Raw genomic sequence first — 15,256 nt, forward strand, 5'->3', positions numbered from 1 at the left:
AGTTGAGCGGCGACTGATGTGGGAGGATGGAATGGGGTGGAAGCGTGACGGAGGGGGAGGGAGCCCGGAGCAAAGTGCTGCCTCAGGAATCAAAGGACCTCATCTGGCCTCTGGGACTAGACTGCTGCTGCTGCTGCTGCTGCTTTTAGTGTTGGGCACTGACAGTTACCGCTGTGAAAGCGTGGAGCGCGATGACGCTACGTGTTCGAACCCCGAACTCGAAAGCGCTCCTGGGGCCGAAGAGGACGGAGCGCCGCTGAGAAGCTCCCGAACGCCGCCTAAATAACCATCCTTCGCCGAGATGAAAGCGGACTATTTTTCGCTGCTCTGTCAGCTCAGGTAAAGGAAATGTCGTCTCGCCTCGATCATCCCTCCCCCCCTCTTCGGTTGTCCAACACTCGAGAGATCAAAAGTGGCGTCGGGGAAGGTGAAGGCAGCGAGGTGAGGATGCGGCGAACTGTCGGCGGGAGGTTTGAACTTGCTGGGTGGGAGAGCGAGCTCAGAGCTCAGCGTTGCAGGCGCCATCGATCCAGTCACGCCAGTTGACATGAAGTCCCTTGAGACCGAGTGTCCCTGCGCCGCAGATTAACTGAAGCCGTTATTCCTGTGGCTCGCCACGAGCCGCAGCCACCCACCGCCGCCTCAGGATGGGCAGAGCCGTCGTCCAGCATTAGGCTCTGTAAGACTTCTGGGATTGTGGCCTCGAGGTGAAGGCCTCCGCTCTTCCTCCGCGGCGCTTTCATGCCTAATTTCTCTGTCTCTTGCTCGTTCTCCCCGTCGTTATCTGCTGCAGCCACAGTTTCTATTCTAAATCTCTCTTGACTGTCTTCTTTATAACTATTCCACTCAGCTTTTCAGGCTCGGCTTGAGTCGGTTTCTCCGTCTCCGACCCCTCCTTTGACAAGCTTTCGTCTTCCTGTGATTCTTTTACGAACACCGGCTCGGTCCTGCGATCTCGCGTCAAAGTCTGATTAAGTGTCAAATAAGGATCTGTCAAACCAGAGGACAGTGCTTCGTGAGTAATGCATTGCTATGCAGTGTATAACAATCGTTACATATTGCTAATGTTTTACTATACATTGTGTGAATGTCCCCGCATTTCATAGCCATGCATCACTCCCACATCAATTTGTTCAGACGTTGACTGAGTGAAGCAAGAAAAGTAATTAAAGCCCCGAAGGAACACAGGGGGGACTCACAAACACACACACACACACACACACACACACACACACACACACACACACACACACACACCTTAACACACACTAGCGTCTAACTTCCATCTAGTAATTTAGCCTTAAGTTGCCTGAAATGATTTTGACTAGGAGGTAGAAAGACTCAAAAAGCTATTTGAACTTCTATTGTTGTTTTTTGTGGTCGCTGAGAAAGTAGCCAGATTTATTTGAAGTCGCAGTCAGTGACAGAGGCGGACCGAAAACGATCACACAAAGCTTACTGAACTTTGACTTCTGCCAAAGTTACAGGTTTGCTACCTTTCAAAATAAAGTAAATTATAGTTTTTTAGGGCTGGCTAGCTCACACACTTTTTTATTTGAACACTTCATAGCACCATTCTGGCAATGTCGTGTCCCCAGATCTCACGTTGGTGAGAACAGCGCTGTAATAACCAACAGAAAAAGGTGGCCAACCCTACAAAATAAGATACAAAATCTTGAAATTCTCACTTTTGTCTTTGGTTTGGTTAACCAACTTTGTGAGAGAAATACAGTGCTGTGAAAAAGTATTTGCCCCCTTCCTGGTTTCTTATTTTTTTGCATATTTGTCACACTTAAATGTTTCAGATCATCAAACAAATTTTAATATTAGACAAAGATAACCCGAGTAAATACAAAATGCTGTTTTTAAATGATGATTTAATTTATTAAGGGAGAAAAGATATCCAAACCTTTTTGGCTCTATGTGAAAAAGTAATTGCCCCCTAAACCTGATAACTGGTTTTGTCACCCTTGGCGGCAACAATTGCAATCCAGCGTTTGCGATAACTGGCAATGAGTCTTTCACATCGCTGTGGAAGAATTTTGGCCCACTCTTCTTTGCAGAATTGTTTTAATTCAGCCACATTGGATGGTTTTTCGATCAGAAACGGCTTGTTGAAGGTCACGCCACAGCATCTCAATCAGATTTAAGTCCAGACTTTGACTAGGCCACTCCAGAACCTTCATTTTGCTTTTTTTGAGCCATTCAGAGGTGGACTTGCTGGTGTGTTTCGGATCATTGTCCTGGTGCATAACCAAAGTGCGCTTGAGTTTGAGGTCACGAACTGATGGCTCGACATTCTCCTTCAGGATCTTCTGATAGAGAGCAGAATTCATGGTTCCATCAATTATGGCAAGTCGTCCAGGTCCTGAAGCTGCAAAGCAGCCCCAGATCATCACACCACCACCACCACCATGTGTGACTGTTGGTATGATGTTGTTTTTATGAAATGCTGTGTCAGTTTTACTCCAGATGTAACGGGACGCACACCTTCCAAAAGGTTCAACTTTTGTCTCATCAGTCCACAGAATATTTGCCCAAAAGTCTCGGGGATCATCAAGATGTTTTCTGGCAAATGTGAGACGAGCCTTTGTGTTCTTTTTGCTCAGCAGTGTCTTTCTCCTCAGAACTGTCCCATGATGCTATTTGTGCCCAGTCTCTTTCTTATTGGTGAATCATGAACACTGACTTTAACTGAGGAGACTGAGGCCTGCAGCTCTTTAGATGTTGTTCTGGGGTCTTTCCAGACTGATTCATGTCAGTTACTTTGTTTCTCATCTGTTCTTGAATTTCTTTACATGATGTGTTGCTTTTTGAGATCTTTTAGCCGACTTCACTTTGTCAGACAGGTTCTACTTAAGTGATTTCTTGATTCAACAGGTCTGTCAGTAATCAGGCCTGGGTGTGGATCGTGAAATTAAACTCAGCTTTCCAAAAAAATCACAGTTCATTCATGATTTATCAAGGGGGGGCAATTACTTTTTCACATACGGCCAAGTAGGTTTGGATAGCTTTTCTCCCTTAATAAATGAAATCATCATTTGAAAACTGCGTTTTGTATTTACTCGGGTTATCTTTGTCTAATATTAAAATTTGTTTGATGATCTGAAACATTTAAGTGTGACAAATATGCAAAAAAATAAGAAACCCGGAAGGGGGCAAATACTTTTTCCCAGCACTGTATCTCTCTTCATGTTGAATGCCTTTAGCAGTCACTTAATAACTGTGTGTGAGCTGTGAGAGCACGGTATTCATTGTGTGGTCTGTTATTTTCAGCCTCACGATGCTTCCTGTTTGACGGAACACCGGGACCACTCGTCTGCACGTCGTACTCAGAGACGAACTCCCTCGGCATCACTCTTCATGGCCACAGAGCTCATCGTATAGATGAACCTACAGCACGGACCGATGCATTCCATTCACAGCCGGCGAGACCGTCCCGGCGGTCAAGCCGTGGCAGATAGTCGACCGGCGAGCAGCCGAGCGTTTCCCCCCGCAGCCGGCAGGCGCCGTGCTCCGTGACACCGCTACCGGAGGGTGGCGAGCCTCCGCCCTTTGTGTTTACAGTGAGATTAGCCGCACGCACATCCAGGCACCGGAGCATGAGGATGGAATGTAAATTTGAACTGAGTATAAATTTATGAATAAGCTGATTCAATTTGAACTGCTTGTTCGCTCTCCCAAACCTCCACGTCTGGGAAATAAGCCTTACCACATGCCCCGTTTAACTGCCGCGTCTAATGGGTTCTCCTCTGTTGTTGAGCTGTAATTTTTCATAAGAAAAATAGTCACTTATTTTTTATTTTTTTTAACAGGAAAAATCCATTTCCCCCACTCCAGAATACAAACTGGAAAGCCGAGCAGGCTGCATTATCAAACACCGGTGCAGCAGCACAGCAGCTGGCACAGCAGTGACGCGTTTGATGGTCCGTTTCCCACACTGAAGAGTGGTTTCATGTGGTGAGTTGTGGGTGGTGAGGTTTTTTTTTTTTTTTAAATATATAAATGGCGGGGGCGGTCTACTACAAAACCTAATGTTAACACACTCGGAAAGCAGGAACGCAACCACGCAGAGCACAGTGGGCAGAGCCGAGTGTGAGTGGGATCTGTGAACTGAATTACTGTTAATTCAAGGGATGTAAACACGTGCACTGAGCTCAATGACGCATTCCTAGTATTTGATGGAATAAAGGCTCACTGGAATGAACAATGTTGGTCTCTGAGGCGGCAACCCCTTGGTCTGAAAAGTGAAAGCAACGTGGAAGTGCCTTAAAATGGCATTATTTGAAATGGCCATCAGGGGGCGACTCCTCTGGTCGTATAGAAGTCTAGTCTAAAATGACTCTACTTCTCTCTAGTGTCCACCAGGGGGCGACTCCTCTGGTCGTATAGAAGTCTAGTCTAAAATGACTCTACTTCTCTCTTGATTTATTCCCTCAGTAAACATTGTAAACATGAGTTTATGGTCTCAATCTCTAGTTTACAGTCTTCTTCAATACAGCATGATGTTCATTTAGTACATTATGCTCCATTTAGAGTCACACAGACCATAAAGCAGGGGATGCTTTAGGGGCGGGGCTACACAGTGATTGACAGGTCGCTACCACGGCGTTGTCCGGTCTGGGAGTTGTCCGTGTTTTCGTCTTACAACTTTAACCCTTTCACTGTGTGTCTTCACTTCATGAAAGTTAGTTGTAACATTCTTGGGGGCCTAAAAATGTCTTTGTCAGCATTCGGTTGTAGTCACTTCTGGTTACAAAAAGCCAAAATGGCGACAGCAGTCCACAAACCAATGGGTGGGGTTAAGATGACTACGTCCAGTTCAGCCTGAGTGTAAGAGGACGTCCATCTCCAGAGCAACGCTACATCGAGGAGGGACAGGGGAGAGATTAGTACGACTCACAGGATTCTGTGCTCAGAGCTGCCCGAGACAATTGTGATCAGTTTAAAAAAATACAATCAAGCCAAAGACGTTTTCCTTTTCTTTCTCTTATACCGGACTGATAATGTGTGGAGGCGGAGCTTTCTTGTAGCGATAGGTCACGGCTATAAGCGACCAGGGAAAAATAAACAGCTTAGTACCAAAAAGGCATGTGGCGACTCCCACAGAAGCAACGCTTGTTTGGCTCTACATTACTGAAATAACTGTTACAGCTTTGCACACACACACACACACACACACACACACACACACACACACACACACACATCTGAATATGTATTGTAATGTATGCTCTAATGCTATGTAGAAATCCAAAACACGGGTGGAAATGTCATCCTCTTGGGAGAAGTACATGTATTTCTGTTACCTAACATTCACTTTGTCGGCATTAACTAATCGCACCGATGGATTTTCATTTCAGAAATGTTCCTCCTTCAAAGACCAGTTAATGTGTGTGTGCATCAAAAGAGATCTCAGCTTTAAACCGCTAAAACTAGACTTAGGTTTGGCTTTGCTACGTGTGTACCTCAAAACCTGTTTTATCTTAAGCTGACGTAACAAGGCTTTGTTCAAATATAAAGTCATACATTGTAAAACATAATCTCCACAAAGATATTTAGGGAATCAAAACAACAACTATCCAGACTGGTTCAAATATACGCTTTTCAGAGTTACGGTGTATCAGCATGTATGTTGAGAGAACGAGTAAAAGGAAACATTTAATACACACTCAACATTTGACCTGCCTACACTAGCATTATGGCTGCATGAAAAAAAAAAAAAAGGTCTCAATTTCAGTCCCTCAAACAGCCGACGAGTCGAGACGGCACCACGTTTGGTTGAGGTGACCTCCACCATCTCACCGGACCATTACCGTATTCTCCGGGATAGAGCGCCGGCCGCCTGCCTCCAGCGTGAATGGGAGATGCTTGACACAGACGGCGTGGGTTTAGCGACCATTTACACCTTTGAGATGCACCGCTCGATTTTTTTTTTTCATGAGCCGGTGGAGGCGGCGGGCGGAACACTACAGAGACCGCAGGTGTCATCTGGATAACCGTTTCATGTCCTCAGCCATTGCTTGAAGTGAATACGCCGCCTGAAGACCTGAAGGAGCAACTCTTTCAAAAAAAGGCATCGAGCAGGAGGAGGAGGAGGAGGAGGAGGAGGAGGAGGGAGAAATGGAAGTCTATTTTAAAAGATATGCCGAGGAGGGAGTTTAAAAGCCTCTGCAAGGTAAACAGAGAATAATCAGACTTCTAATTATAGGTGGTCTCAGGCTGGGCGGCCAGCTGACCTGAATACGAAAGTGACATTTAGGAGTGAAAAAAGAAAAGACGTAACCGGGAAGATTTAATGAGGGAGAGTCTCTCTACTTCCTTTTCCCTGTGGGGAGTGACCTTTCCAGCTCCCCGGTGACAACGTTCCCTCCAGATTTATTGGGTCTCTCCCTCGGCTGCTCTGGAATAAAAGGAGGAGTTGCCACACCATCCAGACGCTGACCTTTAATTTGACACAGGCGGGGGGGGGGGGACAAACACGGCGCACGACGCCTGGCCGGGCCGGCGGCATCAAACCAGAAAAGGCTGGAACCAGCGGTGGCAGAAATGAGTTGAAAGCCCGAGACCTTGCAGTGGCCGCCTTTGTTAATTGACTTTGTTTCCACCTGGTTCTTTGAACGCACCATGAATGTGTGCAAGGTGAATGTCATGGAACAGAGCAGGAACACTGGGCATTCACGCCCGGACACATGGAGGGATCAAAGGGAGCAGCAGGACAGGACGTGATCGTCGAAGGAAGTATCCACCTAGGCGGCAGTCCGCTATTGTTGATGCAGGTGATGGAAAATGTGGGTCATCTAGTAATCGGTGTCGATTCATTTTCAGGCAACAAGCAAGCCATCAGTCCCCACAAAGGGAAGTATAGCTATGTAGAAGATCAGTGGTTATATTGGGGATGTCCTCACCCAAAAGCAGCGCATTTTTAACTGCTGGGGGACCATCCTGCATGGTGCGTCCATTTTTTTTCCAGCGGCACGTCTCCTTCTCCTTCGCCCGCCGGACCGAGCCAAGGACACATCACCGCTTCTCGGACGCTCGCGTGACGGCGAGGGCGCGGGAGAGAACGCAACCGAGCGGGGCCAACGACGAGCAATAAACAATTACGATTTAATGATAATGAAGCGAAAACCCAGCGCAGCCCCACCACCACGCATGCGGAGATAACGCCACGCATTCCTGTTAAATGAATCTCCGCGGAAGCAGCGCAGGAGACGACGTCCTTTTGCTGCGATCGCCGGCGATGCGGGAGGAGGCGCGCCCGAGGAAAAAAAAACCTTCAGTGGCACCGGGTGTCTGGGTAATCTCAAAGAACATTGGGAGGGAGATTAAAGCTGCGGCACAATTACCATTATCTAAAGGCATTTCACAAGGGCCCTTGTCCTTCACATCGCCGCCATCACATCCAGCAGGTGAGGGTAAAGCTCGGATAAGAGTCCGTTTCTGACACAATGGTAATTGATTGCGGCCCACTACACATCCAACACGGCAGCTATGGTAGGAGGCTTTTAAAGGGTCCTGGCTGGAGAACATTTGGGGGGAACTGAAACCTCGCCTCTTCCATCGCACTCGGAATAAAGCAGACATTTGTGCTCGGCGAGCCGATCATTTAACTGAGTGTGATATTATCTGAGTCAACGGCGGCAATATTTATGTATTTGTTAAGTGACTAAAAGCCATCTGTTCGTGTCTATTTAATCACCCCAGTGAGCAACATTGTGATTTAGTAGCATTGGCTTATTTCCTGTCATTTCAGAGAAGCTTTGTGAATAGAACCGAATGGAGAAACTAAATAGAGGGCGAGAAAAAAGAAAAGAAAAAAGAGCTACTACTTTTAATGAAGAATGATTAACAGCCACATTAAGGAGATCTCACACCTACTCAATTACACTAAATTCAGACAATTATGCTTTATGCTAAACCCTTCAGCTGGCCACAACAACTAACACTGCCTTGGCGTCTTAATAAAGTCATCACAGGCATTACCTCGTCTCTCTTTATCGGTGCCTTTGACGTAATTATACACAGCAGCTGTACTGTGCAAACTGAAAATATCCATTGCCTCGACAGTCAGCAATATGGACGTCTTTTAGTTATATGTAATAGCAGGAAGTAGAAAGCCTAACCTCTATAACCACCACGACGCCGAAGCCTTACGGATAACGAGCTAAGAGCTATGACTGGAAACCAGTCCGGTGTTATTCGGTTTTGTGGTGTGAAATTAAGACGTGAAGCCACCAAGGGATCCATTTTTCCTTGACGTCTGGTTGCCGAGTGTCCTTCCCCAAACGGGCACATAAAACCGGGCGGAGTTTGGTGGCACACGTTGGGGGGCGGTGCAGGGAGCGGAGGCTGGACACACATGAACTGGAATGTGTGGGTGCAGACGAGACAGCTGGACTTCAACTGAGGACTTACTGCCGCTGAGTTTGGCCATTTTCTGCAAAGACGGGGCAAAAATATTACCGATTGTTCCTTTACTGTCGACTTTATGGTACTTAGGAGGTTTGAGGCGGTTTCATCAGTTTCTCCAGCCCCAACAGTAATAGTGTGGGGAGATTTGCTGCTGAGTCACCGGCGCCAAGGTAATATGTTTACTTGATGAGTTGCCTATTTTTAAGACAGATAACCTGCAGAAATATTTTAAAGTTGCTGGACTAGAGATAAGTTTTCGCTTTAACATTAATAAATTGACTCATTTTCACCTGTGGGTTAAGCAAGCGAACACACTTTCCTCACCCTATGGGGACAAGATCAGACGATTTCTTTAATGTTAGAAGAAGCTGCAACAGCAGATATTTCTCAACTCTGACACAGCGGGGGAAAAAAGAACACAGTAAATTCCGAGCCATTAAAGAATAGTCACATGACTATTTATGACTTTAATATTAACATATTTAGACCATTCTATCATAGGTCTTTCCACTTTATCACGGGAATAACACCGCCTGGTGTGAATGGAATGTACCAACTGGTAACACCATCACCACTTGCCAACAAAATGCCAAATGTCAACAAAGAAGAAATATTCGTCATTGGCTCGTATAGCTAATCTTGTTTTTTCCTCTTTAAAACATCAGGATTTAGTTTTGGGGCACATTCCTGGCAATAACACCACAATGTGCCACTTCAACACGTGTACTGATTAGACAGACAAGACCCAGCGTTTTAACAATGCTAAGCTACGCTAACCGGCTGGCTGTAGCTTCATACTTGGCGTACGCTCTGGTGAGGATCTTCTTCTCCATCTATCGCCAAGGAAGAGAAGGAACAAATGTTCTTACACTGACTCATGGTGCATCTATGGTTCTGTTAAGAACTATCTGCCCTTGATGTCACTGAGGAGATTTGGGAACAAAGAAGCAGCGTTCTACAGCGGTGGAGATGAGGCTGTTCCCTTTATGAGGTGAGAGTGAGACACTGAGATGGTCACAGCTAAAAGGAAAAATATTATAATAAAAAAGTATTATATCAAGCAACGCTTATTCAAAGTGACGTGCTATAAGGAGTGTTGTCATTCACGTACGGTATGTGAGTCTGTTACGGTAATATGTCAACTAGTGGTCGACCGAAAGAGGATTTTTAAAGGCCGATATGATAACGATTGTTCAGCTGATAGCTGATAAATAAATCAAGACATTGCTGTGAAACATATTCAAGGAAAAAACTTTTTCGGGTCAGATGTGATTTTTCAGCTCGCTGTAAACTCTGTCACGATAAAGTTTTAGCCAACGTGTTCTAACCTTATCGTCAGAGAAATTCGTTGAAGGCTTTTTTCATGAAGTGGACAATTACTTTCTAATAAAAAATTAAAATAAATAAAAAACATCTAGATAATAAATATCTAAAACATAATCCATAAATCGTGCAGTGAGTCCCACGTACAATGCATCTTTTCTGGCAAGTGTTGTCTTGTCAGATCATCTTGAAGCACTAATTGTTCATCATTCACCAGAGAAAGCATCAGCTAGGAGTAAATACACGTGTTGATTTCCTGTTTGCATCTTGCAAGCACATTAATTCAGATCCACATTAATTCAGATCCACATTAATTCAGAGCGCTGCTCAAATATTTGTGTCACGAGTGTACATTACACACTTTTAATGCTGAGGAGTTACCCGACGTCTGGAGCTTTGCGTTGCATCGCACCATGCATATTTACCTTGACGTCAGTCAGCCGAGGCTTCCTTCTGAGCCGTCGCAGCAGGAAATCAGAGGCTCTGTGTCTTGCTCAAGGAAACTTCAGCAGGGTATTTGAACATATTGGCTGCTGCATGGATTCAATATCTGCAACAACATCCACGCTGATCACAATAAAGTACTCTTTCAATTTCAATTTCCTGACTATTGTAGATTACTTGTAGTCGCCACAAAGCATCATTGAAGCAGCTGATATTAGCTTTATTGGCTCTGGAAGCTGGTTTATATCATTGAATATGATGACGGAGCGACGCACGGCGCTTCAGGAGAGTGATCCATACGGATGTACATGTGTGCAATGCATGATGCAAGCACTGAAAGCCAGCAGGAGGAGAACTGAAAAGAGAGTATAAGTGGGGTGGGTGTTGATTACAGTCACTAGGCTTACTGTATCTTCATGATGAAGAGAGCGACTTCAATTCTCCTCGCTAAAAAAAGAAAAGAAAAGAGGAGCAACCAGTTGAGCATTTTGACGGCCGGGGCTTCGAGCAGAGCCGTGTGACACGGACGTCAATGAGGTCGCCCTTCTGAGGCTAAGCTCAGGCATAACAATTAATCTTTTTTGACATCATCATCCTCCTCGGTGTCACCTAGCAACGGTCCATCTGCATCAACGAGACCACAATACGGAGGCTGTCGTGGCCCGTCTGGGGCGGGGCGCTACAAGTGAAGATGTAGTGAACTCACTGGATTGATCTTTTCTATTTGTAGAGCAGCATTCATCTCTTCTTTTAATTTAGCCTGAATGTATGAGTAGTAAGTGTGAGACCTTTAAAGAGGAAGAACTAAGCATAAAGTAATACTTACATCACAACGCAGGTGAGAACAAAGGAGGGGAAAAAGGTTCAAAACATTTGTTTTCAGTCTCGTGTTAGTGAATCCGTCTTCTGGAGAGACAATTAAAGAGAACGAAGGGGGGGGGGGGTAAATAACTTTCATTAATTGTTGATGAGCTCGGTCAGCTCCACCAATCACCCAAGAGACATGCAACGTCTCTTTAACGAAGTCTCACAACGAACGCTCCCCGACTCCCTGGAACCAGCTCGTACCACAGTTTGATGATCAGACCAGACTTTCCTGTGTTGCGTTCTCAAATGCCAAATTTACATCTCTTTCTCACACTCACACTCACACACACACTCACACTCACTCACACACACACACACACACACACTGCAAAGTGCAGAGATTCAAGCACAACAGCAGTCACCCGCAGAAGAAAAGAGAGACCAGCCTCTCAGCTGACAACTGGAAATTGCAAATGGCAACGTGTTCAGGTAAAAGACTGTGAGTGAGTTCTTCACCGTGTTTACTCCTGGAAAATTGGGGAATAACAGGCTGTCATATTGTGACACATCAGCCTTTGTTAAAGAAATGACTTCGCTCTTCGCGTGGCTCTCTGACGCTCGGCCTCTTGGACAAATTGTCCATCTGGCGAGTGCGGACTAAATGGAACTGCGTCTTTGGCACGTTGCTCCGCCGCTCGCACAAAGAAGCAGGGGCAGATAGGAATCCAATTATCCGAGGGAAAGAATGGATGTCTCATTTAAGATGCCGCGGCTCTCGCGACAGTAATGACGGCCCCCCACCCCACCCCCTCCCCCCCCACCCCGAGAGCCACGTCTCTATCGACTGCATCATCTTCCGCTCAACACTAACTCATCTGCGGCCATATGCCGAAAGCTGTCGGGCATTACAGATCACAACAAATCGTTTGAAGGCACGAGAAGCACGGCTGTCAAAGATAGAACTATTTACTCACATGTAGCGTAGGTGTGGGTTCTGAGCGAACGCCCGAGCCTGGATCACCCTCAGGTTGCAATTCATGATAGTTCTGAAACGGGAAAGACAGAAAATGATAAAATACAGATGTGGGCACGTAGAAACACGCGCTCACAGCTTCACATCGGGCCACTTTAAATGTTCCTTTTCTTTCTTCTTATTGCTGCATGTCTTTGTGATCGTCACAGGGAAAGAAACTAGTTTGAAATGCAGAAAATGGTGGACCCACGACGTCTTTTACCCACTGTAACGAGACCAGGTCTGTTCCAATCATTGCTAATCCTATCTGCACGCGCACGCCCTGCGGAGCTGGCACCGAAAAGGATGTTCCCTTTGAACCGCCGTCTGATTTGTGAACTTTTGTGAGTCTTTATTACTGAGTAAAAGCTCCGATTAGAGCGCGCGTATTGGAAACACATTTCCACATTGTGTCAACTTGCATGGAGCGAAATAACTGTGAAATTCAACTAATCCTCATTTTTGCCGTTGGACCCCGTGGAATCCTCTCGAGGAGTCCCGGGATTCCCGGCGACCCGTTTTGGGAGCCGCTGTTCAGGGCTACAATGGTAATGACTTCTAATCTTGTAATCACAGATGGTGCATCGGAAAGAAGTCGTAGGCATCATTATAGCCAGCTGTCGGTGCCAATTACCTTCTAGACGTCTAATGATACCTCTGTGGCGTTCGACTGGGATGCCATCACCCCAAACGTTCCCAAAGTGGGGCTCTGGGACCTTCAAGGGTCTTTGAGAGGGTTTTTTGGGGCCCATCGATACCTTCTGATGGGTTCCCAAGAAAATGAGCCAACACTGTTATTTCACTCCATAGAAATCAGTACAACAATGTACGAAGATGACTGTAGAGCTTTGGTTATTATCCTCCCAGCAGTAATAACAATTACATTGAACACAATCTTCTCTGTGAGCAGCAGGGATTTGACGCTTACAGCATTTAATGTGGGGTCTTAAACAAGTTACAAAGTTTCTCAGGCCGGAATCAAAAGAGGTTTTTTTAATCTTTGCGTCATTTAGATTTCCAAACAACACAAAGAACTTCACCGAAGCATTTACTTACTTTAAAACTGGGAAGTGTCCTCATACCAAGGTTCGTATAATATCTTGCTAAAAGTTCCTCACTTTTCGTTATTCACGTTTTTTTCTGCGTGTCAATTTTTGCTCATTCTGTGCCTCGAGACTTTTCAAAAGTAAACTCCTACAACAAATACATAGGACACCATTTGGTTAGGTTTAGGACACAAATCTACTTGGTTGGGTTTTAAAAAAATAACTACGTAAGTTACATGATAAATCAGCGTATTGACTTCTGGTCACACATGGGACACGTCAGAACCCGGTTCTGATGGGTACCGCCCATCCATTCACCTCAGACTCCTCCCTATGTGGCGCAATTCTCTCTTTATACTTCCTTGTTTGAGATCACGTAGTATATACATATATATATATATATATATATATATATATATATATACATAATATATATATACATATATATATATATATACATATATATATATATATACATATATATATATATATATATATATATATATATATATATATATATATATATATACATATACATATATATATATATATACATATATATATATATATACATATATATATATATATATATATATATATATATATATATGTATATGTATATGCATTCATTTGGGAGGATATACATATTGCAGTGCATTCATTTGTGTATGAATGGTGTACGAGAACGGCCAGTTGTGAACAACCCTGAAAAACACAAGGATGACAAAGAATAAAGGGATGAGTCTGGTTGTATCTAAAGTTTTTCTTTTTGCATCAAATGGCATTAATAACACGATATATATATATATATATATATATATATATATATATATATATATATATATATATCGTGCAGCGAGCTCCACGTTGTGTGGGAGCTCGCTGTCTTATCCTCCATATAAACCTGGGGAGGGTTATATTTGTTTGCTGCTATATTAATGTTCACAATCTCATATGAAGTGCCTTAAAGGCTACACTGTGGTCCTTTTAGAATACATGAACAATAAACAGTTGAGGAATGCATTCAGCGTCTTACTCTGAAGATGAACCGTACAGCTCATTCAACAGGTCAATGTTTATTTGAACGAATTATTGCATCCCTTTTCATTTGACTCAAAAAAAGATGAATGAGATGAAATGGAGAAACGAGGTTGAATCCGCGCCGCTAACAGCCCCACAAGGCAGAAGCCTTCCCAGGGAAGGCCCCGAGAAGCCGGTGGTTCCCAGACAAAGCAGCGGGAGAGAGGTGGTGGTAATGAGAAAAATGCTAATTTAGAGCTGGAGATATTGCAATTGGCCTCCCTGATGAGGGATCAAGGGGATCAGGGGAGAGGCCAGCTCTGACTTTTGGAGGGCAAGGGAGAATACGGATCTCTGCAGAGAGCGGGGAAAGCAAAAAAAAAAAAAAAAAAAAAGTGGGAGAGGAAGAGGGAGAGGAAGGTCGGGAGGCGGCGGCTGAGGGAGGAGTGCGAGGTGAGAGGAATGTAAAGGATGTGGCCTGGTAGCGTAAGGTAGCACAGCAGGGAAGCAGCGTGAAAAGAGATGAATTTGAAAAAAGAATAATAATAAATCCCACCGCTGCAGCGGGAACCCCTAATTCAATTTTCCCTGCTGCTTTTTAGCATTATTTGATCAGTGGCTAAGCAAAGCGAAGGGGATGTTCCATCGGCGTGCGACTGTCGAGAATTAAAAGCCCGTTTAAACATCGGCTCGCGTTAGGATCAGAAACCCCCCCCCCCCACACCCCGACTAACACCGTGTCATCTATTCCGAAAATTAGCCGGGTTTCTGTCACATCCAGAGAAGCATCGTTAAAACCAGTGACACCGCAGCTGCAGTCACTTGTGTTCTGTTACGGCTCTCATCTGTGGGGCAAAAAAAACCCAACACATTGGCCGGTTCCACATCTGGGTCTCATCAACGGGCTCCCACCCCCCCCCCCCCCCCCCCCCCGATATCAGCATCAACACTCACAGTCTCTGCAGTCCAGTGTAGAGCTCCATGTCGACATCTCTCAGAGTTTGCAGTCCCGTCAGTTCTCTATGTGTCTGCAAACAAGAGAGAGAGAGAGAGAGAGAGAGAGACGAGAGAGAGAGAGAGAGAGAGAGAGAGAGAGAGAGAGAGAGAGAACAGTAAATGAGAGCTCCACCCGCTCATCCGGTGGGAGAAAGGAAAACAAACCGGGAGATACGACGGGAGACAATCAGGC

The 15,256-nt window shown here is 45.0% G+C and overlaps 1 protein-coding gene across 7 annotated transcripts in view; it reads right to left on the reverse strand.

The window, feature by feature from the left end:
- Positions 1-15,256, reverse strand: part of LOC137887461 (NT-3 growth factor receptor-like) — a 157,153-nt gene that overhangs the window by 112,046 nt on the left and 29,851 nt on the right. For 5 of the 7 annotated variants that reach the window (XM_068730478.1, XM_068730477.1, XM_068730475.1 and 2 more), the window contains exons 1-2: positions 15,022-15,089; positions 11,964-12,035 (exon numbers count right to left, since the gene is read on the reverse strand). In XM_068730478.1, the coding sequence (XP_068586579.1) occupies positions 11,964-12,035; positions 15,022-15,050 (101 nt within the window). In that variant the 5' untranslated portion in view covers positions 15,051-15,089. Of the gene's footprint in view, positions 1-11,963; positions 12,036-15,021; positions 15,090-15,256 lie in introns of those variants that run through there. The other 2 variants (XM_068730480.1, XM_068730481.1) reach the window with 1 other exon arrangement.

The sequence above is a fragment of the Cebidichthys violaceus genome, unplaced genomic scaffold, assembly GCF_023349555.1.
Source record: "Cebidichthys violaceus isolate CVI_PGR_0920_01 unplaced genomic scaffold, fCebVio1.0.p SCAF_5, whole genome shotgun sequence".
Taxonomy (NCBI): Eukaryota; Metazoa; Chordata; class Actinopteri; order Perciformes; family Stichaeidae; genus Cebidichthys; species Cebidichthys violaceus.